Genomic DNA, 18,580 nt, shown 5'->3' on the forward strand with positions numbered 1-18,580 from the left:
GCATCACTTCGATTTGTTTTCCCCAAAACCAATTTTTTATATTTATGTCCACCCCCCAGTTTGGTTCTCCCTTTAAAATTATATATTATTTGGCATTATGAACAAATATGTCCAGCTATCTGCTCATTCCTAACTCTCAATCATTTATGAGCAAGCTTAAAAATCGATTCCAGTGCAGATTCCTCAGAATGCCTCTATTTATCTCCTTCCATTGTCAGAACTGCTCATTGATTCCTAATCCCTGCTTCCTGTTCTTTCATCATCCATCAGTCCATATGATCACTTCCTTTTCCCTGTTAACATCCTAGTTTGCTGAATAGTCGTTGTTGAGAGGTTTTTATCAAAAGCTTTTTTAAAATGTAAGTATTGCATTAGATTACCTTATCCATATTCCTGGTGATGCTCTCAATGAATCCTGATTCAATAGTGAGACAGAACCTGCTTACTGGAACGGATGTTACACAAGCTATGTCCCGTTCCTCTGGCGTAAAAGCTGGGTTTATTAACGTGTTTCCTTTTTTGTTAAAACTAATCTATTTTACATTTGAATTATTTAGTGGGAAATGTAATTATTTCTTCCTTCCCTCAAATTTGCAAATATTGGTCGTCTCTTTTCACTGTCATTTGCTCAGCTGCTTAGATTCCATTCCTGAATACATGAGTTTCAGGAGTTCAGGCATTCTCAATAAAGTCAGATCCCAAAAAATTATTCAGCTACAACTTCTTTAAACAACACTCACTATGGTCAGTGATAAGAGATTATTGGCACTGTAATCCAGAAACATATTGCAGACACTAGTCCCCTCCCCCCCCCAGCTATAGTGAGCCAAAAAATCTTTGCTGCTTTTAATAAGCACATTATAGTCTATTCCCTGGCCTACTAGTCAAAAGGCTTCTTCCTCCCATGAAGGGTCTGGGTGTATTTTCAGTAGTCAACCAGCCCACATTGCTATGTGCTGGGTACTGGATCATCTGATTCTACTCCTCCCTCTTTGTGTATTATACTCTAAAAATCAAAGGTATTATAGAATAAATACCTTTAAATCCTTTTCTATGGGGTTCACCTGAAGATTTGAATAGGAGAGATATTGTTGACTGTATATTTAGAGTTTAAGAAGCTTGGCTGCTGTTTTTGTGTGTGTATGTATCCTTGCTAAAGAAAATACCATGAAATGCATGGAGTCAGCACAAGTCAGCTGATATGAAGGCATATAGCCAATATATATGCACACTCTGGAGGCATGTTCCATGTTTGACTCTTGCTGTGGGTGGGTAGCCTGTAAGATTTGTTGCTAGTCCAGTCCCAGATTGAGGAACCCAGATGTTATTTCCAACATGGTGGTATGTCTTTGCTGTTTTTATACCATTTTAGGAGCACCTGGTTGTGTGTTTTGCATCAGAGGCAGGCTGTTTTCCTTTCCTAGTGCTAAGATGTCCTTCCTTCTGTCTCCCATCATAAGTTGAGGAAGGGATTATGGAGTTCTTTAGCAATGTTCTGCTAAAGATGTGTTGGATACAGTTTCCATGATGGAATTTTAATGGAACATATGTGAGTGGTACAAACTGAGAAGGCAGAAGCAATATTAATACTTCCTAAGTTGGTAACTGCAGCCTGCTATATGAAACATCTTGTTCCTTTTAATAAATGTAAGCAGATTTCCTTTTTAATTACAGAAAAATATTTTAAAAATTACTTTGATTTTGTCAAAAGCTTGCCTTTGGGAATAATTATCATACTCTGTTTTGATGTAGTAGTTCAGAATTTTTAAAATGTAATTCCTCTCTAGGGAAGGGTTAGAAAAGTATTGTGAACTTTTTAATGATGGCATTGCATTGTAGTTAGGTGAGAGCTGAAGAAGTATTTTAGATTGCTAGATGGCAACCTCCCTTGTATTAACCACAAGGAATTTTGGCAGCATCTAGGGGATGCTGTTAAAGGTGGCATTCAAAAAGGGAGCAATTAAATTTTGTTATGTCTAGAAGGTTGTCTCATTGGATACTTATTCTTCATGACAATTTCTGAATTATTGATGTCCAAATGGCTTAATTTCTGCTTTTATTCTGAATCCCAATGAGATGGAGCAGACAGTGTCCACATAAATAATGGCTTTTATAGTATTCGTTAATCTTTAAGGTGTCACGGGACCCTACTTGTATTTGTTGTATAACAGCTGAACAAGACTAATATATAGAATGCCTGCAAATGTTAATATTGCTTCTTAGTTTTTACATTGATGCTTCATTCTTTGTTTCAAACCTCTAAATGTGTCTAAGAGGCAAATATTTTTCCATAATATTTTATTTTCTATCACTCTGTTGAGTGCCTTTGCTTAGATTGAGTGTATATGGTGTTCTCATAGGTGTTATGAAAGTCCATTAAGCAGTGCAAAGGAGTGTCTGAATTGCAACCCCTTTAGACAGATCTAGATCTGAAGGGCATTGATAATGTACATACATTCTTTGTGATAAGTCTTTTAAAAACAAAATTCAATTGAGGATGTATAGACTACTTTTCCTTTGTGAAGGGAATACTTTCTCATCTCAAGCAGGCAGGAAAGCAGTCATTTTACAAAGGAAAGTACTTTGCATGTTCTCTACAGTACTTTACATCTAGTCTGCTTCAAAAATCTTCCTTGGAAAGCCATTCACTTCAAGTCAAGGTGCCGAAGCCTGCTTGTTTTGTTTTACAAATGATAGACTGACCTATAATGGTTTGAAGTATTCAGGAGTTGGAACTATGGCACAGTCTGTTGCAATTATTATGAAAAGAGAGTCTTTTGTGTAATATAATAATTTTGTAGTCTAAAGATTCTGGGAAACCTGGACTCTAGAATAATTTTCAGTTAATTAACATAATTTGATCTGTACTTTTGTTCCTGTAAACTAAAACTGCTAGTTTTTTGCTGCTATTTTACAAGATTCAGTTGATGAATTGACAAAAGTTTTTATTGGCCGAATGTCAACTCTGTATGACAGCAAAGAGTGCTGTTGTAACTGGTCTATATGTAGTATCAGGATTAGAATTGCAGATGAGTCCATAATGTGTTTCAAGGTATTTCCTTGTAATTTGGTAGCTATTATGTCGTCGTCTTCATGTTCATTATGAAAGTACGTATAGGATTTGTGCACCAATCACAGTTGCACAAAGAACACAAAATAAAAAAAAACATGATGTCTAACAAACAAGGAAACACACATAATTTACAAGACAGTGCACTTACCCTGGAATTCTTCTCTTTTACCATGAGGATTAGAGAAGAAAAGCCACGCCCTGGATTCTGGAAGATCGGGGAGTAAGTAACCATGTATACAGTGAACATCTTCATTTCAACGTTTTCTATGGATATGTTGCTGCTTCTGTCATTTCCACCAAGCCCGTAAACAAACAGTAGTATAATAAAGAGTAATGGTTGTTGGCAGACTTGGCAGTGCTTGAATCAGGCTCTTTTAGACTTGTTTAAATAGAAAGCATTTATGTATTAGAAAAGCATTATGGAAGTCATTTCTATAAGCACATGGGTAGGTTTATGTCAATTCTTTGAATATAGACTAAATGGAATAAGCTTGTCTGGACTTTTCTGATTTTATTATTATCAGAATCAATAGGTTTATGCTTGATTTTTCATTATTCTCTTAGCTACATGTAGAAATCGTTTGAAAACGTATGTAAATTATTCTGCCTTATGAAATGTATCTCTTTGTCTGAATATCTAATTGGTTTGAAAATATCTTATAAACTTGTTGATTTGCCATTTGTTTTTGTTTTTTTTCCAGTTCTGCTCAGTGGCCTAAACCTTGCTGGTATCCCAATCTGGAATAGACTGAGTAAATTGATAGGATTTATGCAAGTGTTGATTCAGTGGGCATACTCTGGTTGAGACAAGCAGTTGGATTTAGGCTAGTCTTTTTTACCAAATGGGTTAACATTTTCCAAAACAAGACATATCTAGGAGGAAGGTGACGGCTTTAATTTTAGGAATTCTTTCTGCCAACTGGTTTCAGAGGTAACACTGTCAGTAGGAATCTATTTTAGGACTGTGATACGTAGCAGGTGGCTAAAAACTGTGTAAGCTGGGTATAAGTAGAGATACACCAATTCTTTGCCCCAAAGTAGGATCTTTCCCAATTAAGTCATTTTCCTATTCTGTCCTGCGTCATTTTAACTCACTTGATCCAGACTGCAATGTGCTTGTAGAGAATGTGAGGACAAGATAAGAAAAAAATAGTCTGCACTATGGAGTATATTCCTCCTAATTTCTAAAAAAGTAATCATTTGGACACTAGATAGTATCAAAATCTGGACTCCAATTAATTTGGGAATGTGACTGGAACTGCCATAATGTCAAGAGGGAGTGGAGACTCTGGCTGCAACAGCTGCAAAGTCTGAGTGCTCTATACTCATAATATTGCTCAAATGACACTGGACTGTAGCCACCTCCTATCCTTGGCCAAATGTTTGGAGTAGGAATGGGTTAACAAGCTTCATCTGCATTTCCTCATCACTGTACGACTGTTCTTCATATCTTAAACAGAGATACATCAAGTAAGATTGGGCTTTTTCATCAAGCATTAGATTTTACCAGCCAGCTGGATGAATTGTTCCACGATGACAACTGCTTTGTATACATTTATCAATATAAATGCTATCTGAGAAAGTTATTACCTCAGTTCTTGTGTAGATAGGTCTTTTAGGAATTGCAAGAAAAAAAGAGAGGCACATATTCAAGTGCTGCCAAGAGTGGATGGCTCTTTTTATTGTGGAAAAGGTCCAACGCTTTTTGGACTATATATATTTCAGTGGTCCTTTCAGAGGCTACATAAAAATGTAAATATACATTTTAATTTGTAATTAGTATTACAAAAGTAAAAAAAAAATGGAAAGAAAAAGTAGCGCCTCAACTACTATTTTTGCAACATAAATTTTAATAGGAAGGACTAGAACTTATATTTCAAGTATGCAGTAGTTTCTTCTAAATTAGATCACCGAAAATCCTAAATCTAATTGCTAATCCCACTAGAATAGATCCATTGAATCAATTGCTGAATAAGTGAATGCTTATTTAGATCCCAGTGGTTTAGTTGGCACATTTTGTGTAAAGCAAATGTTTCTATTAGATCAGCCCCCTCCTTCCTGTCAGGACCCAGGCTGCAGAGCACCAATAACCTTACACAGAGGCCAGTCTCTATCTAATATCTTTATTAAAGGAATATATAAAGTCAATAAAAACAAGTGAAGAATAAAGTTCAGAAATAGACCTTTCAGGAAAGGTCAAATATAGTCCAGGAAAATAATGTCCAATATGTGATATTAAGGTCCAAAGTTATAATCCAATAACCGAAACACACACTTTGCCGAGCAAAGTGTGGGGAAATGACAAGGTCTTTTAGTCCATTGGAGCTTGACAACAAGGCTGGAAAACAAACTAGATTCTTGGCAAACAAGACTGGATATGAGGCAACAAGAAGCAAGAACAAGGTCCGTGGCAAGGTCCGGGGAACAAGGCAGGCTTGGAACTTGGTCTTGGAAACAAGGAACTGGAGTTGCGTAGTCCACACACGATCTCACTCCTCAAGCTGACGAGTTGACTCCGCAAGGTTCCCCTTGCGGCAAAACACCTATATAGGATCTTGTTTTCCCGCCAAGGAACACTTTCCCTGGAGAACAAGAAGTGAAACCCAAACTGTGTCCAGATGCATGACTCCTTAGAATTTCCCAAGGGAAGCAGACCTAATCAGCTAATTGTTTGGCTGTGATTCTGGCGCTCCGGCGATTCGCCTCCCTAGTTCCTCTATCTCTATTATAATTGTCCCTTCGAGAAAACGGGGGAGAATTCTGCCCAAGGCTTGTTTGGCTGACTTCTTGAGGGCAAACATCCTCCAGGTGCAGGGGCTCCGATTCTGGCTGAACCGGTGGAAATCCCATGTTTTCCTTCTCATCTGCCACAATAGTACTAGGAACGGGACTACAAGGCCCATGAGACATCACACTTCCTGACCTTCAGAAAGGGAGTGGAAAACATGGCTTTGGGATCAAGCCTTCAGAGAATAATTACAGTGCAATATATGGATCTGGAATTATGTGCAATGATCTATGTCAGGGGTCCCAAAATTATGGCTCGGGGGCCACATGCAGCCCATCGAAGCCATTTATCCGGCCCCCGCAGCAGCGGCTCCCTCCTCTGTCGAGGAAGGTGCATGCTGTGCGAAGGCTTTCCTGCCTCCTCCCTTGCCTGGTGCATGCCTTCCAAAGCTTTGCTTGTTTATAATGGTATTTTAATTATTATTTAATTAATTATTAATTATTAAGGGGTGCTTTGCTAGTGCTTTTGGTGCACAAAGGCAGAAGGGGGTTGGACTAAATAGCACAAGGGGTCTTTTCCAACCCTCTTTGTTGTTGTTGTTATTATTATTATTATTATTATTATTGACACAAAGACACAGTATAACACAGCAAATATGCTGGATTTCGAATCGCAAATTCACAAGTTGAACACTTCCCAAGTGTTTAGGACTGTGTGATGTATTATTATTATTATTATTATTATTATTATTATTATTAGTATTATTATTATTAACAACATTGAGGCTGGGTGGCTATCTGTCAGGGTGCTTTGTTTGTGCTTTTGGTGTACAAATGCAGAAGGGGGTTGGACTAAATAGCACAAGGGGTCTCTTCTAACCCTTTTTATTTTTTTTATGATGATGATGACAATGATGATGATGGTGATTATTATTATTTTTAACATTGAGGCTGTATTTGTTCCCGTTTTGTTTTTTTACTTTAAAATAAGATACTTATTTATTTACAACATTTATACCCTGCCCTTCTCCCCCGAGGGGACTCAGGGTGAGAAGATATGTGAAGTGTGCATAGGAATTTGTTCATAGTTTTTTTAAAAATTATAGTCCAGCCCTCCAACAGTTTGAGGGACCGTGAACTGGCCCCCTGTTTAAAAAGTTTAGGGACCCCTGATCTATGTGGACATAATTGTGATACAATTTGATAAACCTTTTTTTTTAATTTGGTGGGTGTTTCTTTTTTACTTCTGTTGTCTTGCGTAGACACTTTAGGAAATTAAGAATATTGAGTTATGCAGAAAGCTTCATAGTAAAGAGTACTATTAGGAAATGCCGATGTATTTTGCTTCATTAGATTAAATTTTATTATATTATTTGCTCCATTTTTTCATATTTGTAATATGCACATTGTCATTTTCTACCATTTTATCAGTCTGGTTGTAGAGGAGTAAAATGGGATTGGCTGGAATTAAAAGAGTTTTTTGGAGGTATAGCCATTTTTAGTAGTGCAGGTTTACCTAAGAAAAAAAAATTAAATTGTGTCCAATCTTTAAACTTATTTTTAATCCATAAGAACAAATTGTTGTTGTTATGTCTTTATGATTTCATTGTAATGATCACCAATATATATTTAAAAGAAGAGGGATAAAGATGAGCTCTAGAATTGTTTGCCATTGCAATTAATTGTCTAGTGACAAGTTTAAACATAGCATTTTTTTAACCCAAATATGTGCCACAATATTGTAGAATTTTTTTTAAATTCTAAGAGTTCTATGTCAGGATGAGAGAGGAACAATAAATATCATCTGCATATAATATTATCATATTCCTACCAATATGCCAGAGATTAAGCTCTTATTTTAAATCAGATTAGGTAGATGTTTTAAAGACAGAGCAAACAGTAGAGAAGATAAGGGGAAGTCTTGTCACTTCCTTTTGATAAATTGGATTGAGATGAGAATCTATGGGATAATGTTGAGAAGTGCAGAGGGACTATAGTATTACTGGTTTAAAACAGATTAAACATATTCCAACATTAATTTTTTCTAAAAGTTAAAAGAGCATCAACTTTCATAGCATCAAGAGAGAGAAGAATTAATTTTGAGCTGGAATTGTTGGCATGATAAATTAAATTCAGAATCCATCTAATTTCATCAGCTAGGTATTGCTCATGCATAATTCCTATTTGATCAGTCGATTTCAGTGATGAAAAAGTTAACTTTCCTAGCAGATACAGGAGATGATATTTTGGATCTATATTTAGTAGAATGATTCAATAATTGGATGCAGTTGAAATTTTATTGGGTTCCGAACTAAATTTTCATTAAATGTAAGCATGATTGGAGAAAGATAATACTTTTTAGAATATTGCAGAATAACCATCTGTTTGGACTTTGTTTTTTATTTTAATACAAATTTGAGTTTATTTTTTGGAAATTAATTTTTAAGAGTTGATGATCCTATTTAATTGATTTGTTTATGATGTATGTTGTATGTTGTTTTTGTATTGTCTGTCTTTGATAAGGCCAACGGGCTAATCAATAAATTGTTGTTGTTGTTGTTGATTTGTTTATGAATTGATAATAGAATCAAGATATAAATGGGATGACAATTCTGACTTATACAATTGTGTATAAATAAGATGTAAATTCATGGTTAATACTGTATATAATCCACAAGTACTCATGGAACTGCCTTTTTTATGTGGAGGACTGAACTTTTTTCAGCTTTCCTCTTGATTGCATGAGCCAACATTTTTGAAGTTTTATTGCATGTTTCACAATATGCTTTTTAAAGCTATATTAAAGGTGGAGTGATTTTTTCATTTTCCAGTTACTCCAGTTGTTAATAATTCTTTACATGTTTTATTGCAAGCTGGTTTTTAAAAATATTTTTGCTCCTGGATCTTCAGTTTACTAAATAATGTATTCCTCAAATATATATATATTAAAATGTTAATATAACAAAAAGGGGAGGAGAGGAAGGGAAGAGAAAAGGAAAGGGAAGATGAAAGTAAATAATAAAAATGGTAATACGTAGTACTGAATGGAATGGAAAAGAAAAAAAGATCAAGAATTAGGATAAAAAGGGGTGGAATGAGGGAAAGGAAGTGGGAGACTTAGAAGATAGAGTAAGCTACTTCTATTATACAGCAACTGTAGGCTTCTTTTGGAGCCCAGTGGTACAACGGGTTAAACCTCTGACAAACAACAACAAAACTTTATTTATATACCGCTCTATCTCCCATAGGGACTCAGTTCAGTTTACACATGGTAAACATTCAATACCAATATACAGCATACAACAGTCCAATAATAAAACAACAGCTTAAGCATAATAAAAATTTTTAAACACTGTGTTCTTTATGTATAAAAACAGTTTCAGATTATCCATTGGGTGGCAGTTCAAATCCAGGGAGCGGGGTGAGCTCCCACTGTTAGTCCCAGCTTCTGCCAACCTAGCAGTTTGAAAACATGCAAATGTGAGTAGATCATTAGGTTCCTCTCCACATGACTATGGAGGTGTCCACGGATAATGCCGGCTCTTCAGCTTAAAAATTGAGATGAGCACCAACCCCCAGAGTCAGACACGACTAGACTTAATATCAGGTAAAAACTTTTACCTTTACCTAGGCTTCTTTTATTTTCTGAGCTCTAGCTTATCTGGCTCCTAATCATGGAAAGTAAGTCTAGAAAGTAAATCTGCTGCTGCTCTGCCAACCTCCACAGATTGTTTCATGCTATGCATGGAGATTTGTACTCCTGTTTGAGTAATGTTTCAGGCATTGTAGTTTCAGAACCATAAATATCTTCACTAATTATTTTTTATTCATTGCAACCATAGTTTTTCTATCTTTCTTGATGATCAGTATGAGAGGAAATCCCCATATATATCTAATTTCTTCTTGTTGTAAAACAGAAGATTTTTTTTTTTTATGGAGAGTAGACTGGGCTATGTAATGAATGATCATCAACTTCTGCCCATTATGTTCAAGCTAGGGGAGTTCACAAATTTTCTGAATTTTATTTCCGTCCCGCATTTCATCAGTTTTATGATACTTGGTGGAGAAAATATAGAAATGTGAAGTAAGTGAGGACCAAGAGTCAACTGATGTTGCTTTATGGAAAACTCTCGCTTTGTCCTTTTGAGAATAATAGGCTTGGCTGATTGCTGAAAAGCACTTTCATTTCTGGATTTTTTTTTTCAGCATTGTCCAAATAATGTCACTTATTTAGTAAGGCAGCGAAATCCTTGGAAAGTTGGCTTCTATCCAACCAGACTATTTGTCCCATGTAGTCTAATACTGTCTGCTTTGGCCGGCAGTGAGAAGCTAACACATGCTCCCACTGCCTACTCCTTCATTTACAGTTGTCTACATCTGGGTCTGGTTCTAATATTTTTGTAGTGGTGGAATTAACTTAAAATGGTTTTACTTTAGACACTAGTTCTAAATGATATTTTTCTTATTATTCTCTAAGAAATGTGAAGGTTTTGTTCAATTCTTCCCAGGTTTTAACTAATATATGAGAACGAAAAGAGGGAGGGAGTTATGATCTGATTTTTTTCTTTGTTTTATTTCCAGTGCCATTATATAATCCACCTGAGCATCTAAGAACCTATTTGTTCTTAAATTAGTAAGGTAGAGTTCTTCTGCTCCTGATAGATGTAAAAATGTAGGCCTCTTTTTCTGTGTTCTTCATTTTACCACTTGACTAAGCCTGTTGTTTGACCAAGACAGAGTGCTATAGCACAAAAATTGGGGAATACTTTTAGAAAACAAACACATTTAAAAATACCCCTTTTTTCTCTGTCTTAGTATTTCTGTCTGATTCCCAATAGATTTATCGTTTTCTTTTATTACCTTTTGAGATTGCCTGAGTCTTGGAGTCTGTCCTTATTTTAGAGCTTTGATTGGTTCAACCCTGTGTTTTTCTGAAGACAAAGCTTCACCACTACAATTTCCCAAACCTCTTTTCAGTCATATTGTGAAACCTTCCATTTCAAAATCACATATTCTCACTAGATTTCAGTTTGTCAGGTACTTTATTTTCTTGTAAAGTTAGAAAATTTATATCAAAAGTGAGAGTCACCGAAAGAGAAAGCATGGTGGACCATTATAAGTTCAAACATTGTTAATATCAGTGCTGTAACTTAGGGTGCATCAGCACTGTATAATTAATGCAGTTCGGCTTCACTTTAACTATCATTATTCAATGCTATGGAATACTGAGATCTGTAGTCTGGTGAGTCAGTAGCATTCATTAGCATAGAAGGCTAAAGACCATATAAAACTACAACCATGACAGTTAAAGTGATGTTAAAGTGGATTTATGTATTTATTTATTTATTTATTACATCATTTCTACCCCGCCCTTCTCACCCATCAGGGGACTCAGGGCGGCTTACAGTACAACCATATACATCAGAAAAACAGTTTACATCAAATTTAAAAATCTTTCAAATTTAAAAATTAAAATTAAAATATACATTAAAAAACAGCATAATTTTGCAGTGTAGATGAAAGTCACAGTTTCAGAGGGCAGAGATTGAATTAGTTATGCATTTCTGTATGTTGCAAATGTAAATAAGATGTGTAAAACTCATTGTTTTCTTCCTGCAGAAAAGATGAAAAGGAATATGCACTGAAGCAGATTGAAGGAACGGGGATATCTATGTCAGCATGTAGAGAAATAGCAGTAAGTGGACAATAGATACGAAAATGTTTTTTATAATTTATGGGCATGGCAAGAATCCAACTTGTTTCTTTCTGCTAACTGTATTTATTTACAGTATTTATATTCCGCCCTTCTCACCCCGAAGGGGACCCAGGGCGGATCACATTATATACATATAGGGCAAACATTCTTTGCCCATATATACATAGAACCGAGACAGAGACAGACGCAGAGGCAATTTAACCTTCTCCTGAGGGGATTTCGATTCTGGCCACAGGGGGGAGCAGCTGCTTCATCATCCACTGTGACAGCACTTCCTCATTCCAATGTCGTAAATTAGTTAAATTTGCCTCCCCACTTTATAAGTGGTACCTTATTTCCTGCTTGATAGATGCAACTATCTTTCGGGTTGCTAGGTCAGCAACGAGCAGGGGCTATTTTTTATTTTTTAATTGCCGGTGCTCACCCTGCCATGGGCTGGCCTCGAACTCATGACCTCATGGTCAGAGTGATTTATTGCAGCAGGCTGCTCACCAGCCTGCGCCACAGCCCGGCCTGTAGCTGTACATCAGTAGGAGAGATGTACTGTTTGTAGTGATACTCTCTCTCTTCTACCTGTTCTGGAGAGAGCTTCCGGTTGTGCAGTGGGTTAAACCCTTGTGCTGGCAGGTCTGCTGACTTGAATGCTGGGTTGCTGACCTAAAAGTTACCCGTTTAAACCCGAGGAAAGCACGGATGAACTCTCTCTGTCAGCTCCAGCTCCCAGCGTGGGGACATGAGAGAAGCCTCCCACAAGGATGGCAAAAATATCAAACTTCTGGGTGTCCCCTGGGCAACATCCTCACAGATGGCCAATTCTCTCACACCAGAAGCAACTTGCAATTTCTCAAGTTGCTCCTGACATGAAAAAAACCCTGTTCTACAATGATGAAAGAAAGGAGAGGTTCATGGAGGAAGGGGAGTCACTGGAAATTATAACTGTTTTCTCTCTTACTGTTAGAAGTCTTCTGTCAGCAAAGGGAAACTTGTTGGATTCCACCCTGTTAGTTGTTAATTTCTTTCCTATAGAAGTTCAAGTTTAATTATATCTTTCAGTTAAATCTTTGTTCAAATATGATATTGAATTATTTTTTAAAGTATTTGGTTAAATTTAACATTCTACAAATATACTTTCAAGTTTTCATCTCTTTTAATATATAAGTGTACAGTTTTTGATTACTAATGCAGTTTTGGATTACAGGTAGTCCCCAAGTTACAAACAAATGACTCATAGTTAAGGATGAGGGTGAGACAACAGGAAGTGAGAGAAATCTATCCCTAAGAAGGGGAATTCACTCCTAGAAGATCTATCATGGGAAAAGAGTGTCTCTACTGAAGCTTTCTCACCGATCCTTGTTTCAATAACAAGTCAAACTATTCAAAATCCAGTTCTCACAGGGACAGAAAGTGAGGTACAATCTTCTGAACAGGGGCACAAACAGCAAAACAAACACCTCAGCGGTGTTCACCCTTCCCTATCCAAAGAAAAAAATAAAAATAAAAAATTGGCTGGAGTTACATTTTAAAAATATAGCTGTTACGACTTACATGCAAAGTCAACTTAAGAACAAACCTACAAACAAACCTGTCTTATTTGTAACTTGGGGACTGCCTGTACTGGGAACTGAATATTTTAGCTGTTTCTGTTTGAATGCATTACATGTGAAGTGACATTTGATAATACTGTACTAGTTTTCCAATACCATTTTCCCTCCCTATTTTGCGGTTCACTTTTTGCTCCCTCACTGCTTTGCGTTTGCTTTGCTTTGCTTTGCGTTTTTTTGCGCATGTGCCCTCCTCTTGTTGGCATCCAGCTGGGCCACTCTGGATGCTGACGAGAGGGAGGCGCATGCACCAAAGGGAAACTGGCAGGTGCCGGAGAGGAAGAAGCTCAGGAAGTAGGCTTGCAAAGGGGAGAAAGGCCACCTAACTACTAATATAATGTGTAAATATTGAAATAAATATAGTGCCCCTACTTCGTGGAATTTCACTTATTGCGGGTGGTCCTGGAACGTAACCCCTGTGATAAGTGAGGGAACACTATATTATTCTTTCTAACAAAGTATCCTTATTACTATGTTGCAACATACACAAAAAGATTAATATAATCTTGGTTTTGAATGTATAGAATTGTGTAGTTTACTTTAGACAGAAATCATAATGCTGTATATTTTGTTCTGAATCCAACTGGTAATATCTAGAATAGTAGACCTCTTGGATCTGTTAGATTTATATAAGTATTAATTTAACATTTGGAGCTATTCTAGTTGGAGCAAACAATTGAATTTTAAGTTTTGATTGAAAAAATAGTTTTAAAACTAATTCCATGGAGAAAGTACTTTATAACTTTGAATTTTAAAGATAGTTTTCATTTGGGAATTTTTAAAATACTGTTTATATTTAATCCTGTTGTAATGTCTGTATATTTGTATATTTTAAATGGCTATGCTCATGCTTTTATGTTAAGCTGCTTTGAGTCCCCTTCGGGTGAGATAAAGCGGGGTATAAATAAACATAATAAACATAATAATAATAATAATAATAATAATAATAATAATAATAATTAAATAATAATAATTAAAGTTCAAGATTGAACTTCAAAGACTCTGGCAGAAACCAGTGCAGGTGGTCCCGGTGGTGATGGGCACATTGGGTGCTGTGCCAAAAGATCTCAGCCGGCATTTGGAAACAATAGACATTGACAAAATTACGATCTGCCAGCTGCAAAAGGCCACCCTGCTGGGATCTGCGCGCATCATCCGAAAATACATCACACAGTCCTAGACACTTAGGAAGTGTTCGACTTGTGATTTTGTGATATGAAATCCAGCATATCTATCTTGTTTGCTGTGTCATAAAATAATAATAATAATAATAATAATAATAATAATAATAATAATAATAATAATAATAATAATAATAAATATAAGAGGGTTCCTCGGTGCTCCCTCAAATGTCCTGTTCATTAGAAAACTTGCATGTTTTGATTAATAGACATGTTGAAATCTACCCTATTGGTTTTCAAAGTGGGACATACATATCTAATATTTCTTGCAAATGTTTTGTGGAAAATTCTTTGGATGTTTTGCTTTGTTGTGTATTCCAGAAAATGAATCCTATTTTCTAGATCCAGAAGTTTTTTCCATCTAGAGTAGGCCAATGTAATCAACTGGGACTTGGAAAGTCACCACTTATAATAAGCACAATTGATTCAGTGGATCCACTCTAGTTGGGCACTAAGCAGCTTTTATTTGAAACAAGTTCCAAATCAACTCTGTGGGGCCTTCTTTCGATGAATGTGCAGATGAACAGAGCTCAGTAAAGCATAATATAAAATTACTGTTGCAGAAGAGTTGGTAATATTCCAATGCGAATAGAAAACAATTTGTAGCTTGGAGCTTCTTGAGCATGTGCCATATTTGGAAGGAGTGTTTCTGAAATACATTCATGTAAAATTAGGAAATATTACACAATTTTGGATGCAGTCTACAAAGTGATGCCACTCCCTGGTTTGGTAGCTGGAGGTACTGAAATAAATATTTTTGAATTATTTAAGGTATTTTAGAAAAAGGTTTGGTGTTTGTTGGCTTTAGGGTGCATGTTAATTTTCTTCTTTCAAATAAAAGTAAACAACTAGGGAATTTAATGTATAAAGCAGAATAAATGACTACTTATGATGCATATGCAATTGAGAAAAAAAAAGAAATTCTACTTTATACTTGGGTATACCTTGCATATATTTTCTTAGGTATAGCTCCTTTGAACTTTTCAAAGAGGTATGTCCTTCTTCTACTCATCTTTGACTTTATACTTTATTGAATATACAATTGTTTTTTGGAAAATTTCTTAGGGTGACACAAGAAAAGATAGCTTCATAAATCTGAATCTTGTTTTTTGCATTTGAAAAAGGAGGTATGGCATTGGCTACTGTTTCTTGAACATGCACAAAGAGTCATTTCTAAAATGTGTATGTCTTAATATTTAAATCTTAAATAATATGAAATTATAAATTCATATTTCTATGTTTGAGGGATAAAGTACAATGAAATCCAAAATTGTGAAAATATTTATATAAGACATAGTATAGTACGAGGACTAGGGAGATTTGGATTGAAGTCCTGTTAACCAATGAGTTACATGTACTGTATCTGAACCTAATGTTCTGGGTTGTTGTAAGGAGAAAAATGTAGAGGAGAACCCAATAGGCGCCCTTAAGCTCTTTGTGAGAGGGACAAGATATAAATGTAACAAATAACTAAACTGGCATTTCACAGATTTTAGTTGAAGTGTGACTTCAGTTAAATTATGAGCACAGAATGTTCAGTTGTCTGTATTTTTAGTTGCCTATGCTAATTTAGCTGTGAGGGTCAGTAGTGTTTGCTAAGAAACTGCGATCCTTCTTAGAATTGGAGAATCTAAAGAAGGTAGTCCATGCACTGGTAACCTCAAGGTTGAACTTCTACAATGCTCTGTACATTGGGTTACCTTTGAAAACAACAATTAGTTCAAAATATGGCAGCCAGATTGTTTACAGGAACATCTAAGAGTGAGCATATTACACCCATATTACAGTCACTTTACTGACTACCATTTAATTTCCAGGCAAAGTACAAAGTGTTGGTTTTTACCTTTAAAGCCCTATATGGTTTGGGTCCAGGTTACCTACAGGATCTCCTTCTCCTGCACAATCTGCCCTTTAGGACAATGAGATCCTCTGGAGGGCAGCTACTCCAACTAGCCAGAACACGACTGGCGACTGTCACCTGGAAGACTTCTTCATTGGTTGCCCCACAACTGTGGAATGACCTGCTGGAAGAGATCTGAAAGCTAAATGAAGTGTCGGAATTTAAAATGCAGTTGAAGACCCATCTCTTCTAGCAGGCCTACCCAGTCAACTTCCAACCATGTGTTTTGATTTACATTCTATTGCCACTATATATCAATTTTGTATCTGTGTTTGATATAAGCTTTCTCATACACACACACACACACACACACACACACACATATATATATACACATATACATACATATACACACACACTGTATATATGTGTGTGTGTGTTTATGTAATTTATTGTATTTTTATGTTTATTATTGAATGTGTTGTACCCTGAGTTGAGCCATCAGAAGAGGTGGCTAATAAATAAAATGTATTATTATTATTATTATTATTATTATTAATTTTCATTTTTGAAACTGTATTTTCTATATAAAATTTCTAAAACAAAAAGTCACAGGTTGTAGCAGATCTTCACTGCCTAGATAATTTAGAACTACAGGGCTAACAGATTGTTAATATTTCAAACAAAGCTTGTGATAGCGGACTATATAGATTTAAATGCTAGAAAATTATCAGGTATGTTATTGAACAATTACTGTACTGAGATTTAGAGTTTCGCCTAACATGACCTGTACAAACAAACATTTTTGTGAATTTCTAAAATCTCAAGGAATTGAATTAAGGTGTTCATATATAAATGAATATAAAATTAACTTTATGAAGAAAAGAAAAGAAAAACTATATATTCCCAAACTAGTTGGATGTTGATGATACAGTAGAGTCTCACTTATCCAACACTCGCTTATCCAACATTCTGGATTATCCAACGCATTTTTGTAGTCAATGTTTTCAATACATCATGATATTTTGGTGCTAAATTCATAAATACAGTAATTACTACATAGCATTACTGTGTATTGAACTACTTTTTCTGTCAAATTTGTTGTATAACATGATGTTTTGGTGCTTAATTTGTAAAATCATAACCTAATCTGATGTTTAACAGGCTTTTCCTTAATCCCTCCTTATTATCCAACATATTCGCTTATCCAACATTCTGCCGGCCCTTTTATGTTGGATAGGTGAGACTCTACTGTACTTCAATTTTGAACCTTAAATTTGTTAGTGATTAAGGAACTGAGTTGAGAGATCTCTGTTCTCTTTCCTTTTGTATGTTACATGGTGCAATTGGAGATGAGCTTTAGATGTAACAAATCGATTTCTAAAATGTTAGAAAACTTTCATTATTTTATGATTTTCATTTTTCATAAACACTGTGAAGATAAATATTTGCAGAGAGACAGCCTTGTAGAATTGTGATATATGATATTACAGTATGTAATATGATATAGCATATAATGCATTGTTCATTATAATTGAAGTACAGTAAACTCTTATGCTAACTCTTTTCTTCAAACAATCTGAAATAATTCTCCATTTATTGTCTGAAAAACCTAGAATCATAGGAAGTTGCATTATTCTCTGTAAGATTATTTGCTCACTGAGTCTATTATTATCAGCTGTGACTCCCAGCAACAATGCAGGGTTTCAGGTAGAATTCTGTCCTGGCCATACTGGAAGATCCTTGACATTTCTACTTCTTGTCTTCCATCAAAGTGTTTACTAGACCTGACTTTCCTTGGTGTCTGAAATTGAACATGATCAATGTATTTAGGACAGTGGGGCAGTGTATGCTTCTGAAATTCCACTCTATACAAATGAGTTTATTAGGCTAGGAAAAATTAAATAAACACTGTAGCATTTGTAGTGTTTTTATGCTAGTTTCTACATGCACACAGCCTTCAGTCAAAAACAGACAGGATGTATATTATGCTAATAATAATTTCCTGTCAAACTACAGGAAAGGAGATTCCACCTGAACATCAGGAAGAACTTCCTCACTGTGAGGGCTGTTCGGCAGTGGAACTCTCTCCCCCGGACTGTGGTGGAGGCTCCTTCTTTGGAGGCTTTTAAACAGAGGCTGGATGGCCATCTGTCGGGGGTGCTTTGAATGCGATTTCCTGCTTCTTGGCAGGGGGTTGGACTAGATGGCCCATGAGGTCTCTTCCAACTCTACTATTCTATGATTCTATGATTCTATGATTCTATGGTCAGTTGTATATGGCTGTTACCACTTTCTTATCCTCTAGTCACATGATGCATATATCAATCTGAGCAAAGCAGTACCCTTTCCCAGCATTACTAACACTTTGATTTTTGCAGTAAAAGTGAAAATTATTGTTTAATTTGACTACTTTATTTTCTTGTTTATGTTTATGTATGT

General features: G+C 35.7%; 1 protein-coding gene across 4 annotated transcripts in view; it reads left to right on the plus strand.

Annotated features, from left to right (window-relative positions):
• Positions 1-18,580, plus strand: part of cdk19 (cyclin dependent kinase 19) — a 160,840-nt gene that overhangs the window by 19,371 nt on the left and 122,889 nt on the right. For 2 of the 4 annotated variants that reach the window (XM_062968994.1, XM_003215619.4), the window contains exon 2: positions 11,420-11,495. The exons of the other annotated variants lie outside the window; for them this stretch is intronic. In XM_062968994.1, the coding sequence (XP_062825064.1) occupies positions 11,420-11,495 (76 nt within the window). The remainder of the gene's footprint in view (positions 1-11,419; positions 11,496-18,580) is intronic. 4 annotated transcript variants of the gene reach the window in all.

The sequence above is a fragment of the Anolis carolinensis genome, chromosome 1, assembly GCF_035594765.1.
Source record: "Anolis carolinensis isolate JA03-04 chromosome 1, rAnoCar3.1.pri, whole genome shotgun sequence".
NCBI lineage: Eukaryota > Metazoa > Chordata > Lepidosauria > Squamata > Dactyloidae > Anolis > Anolis carolinensis.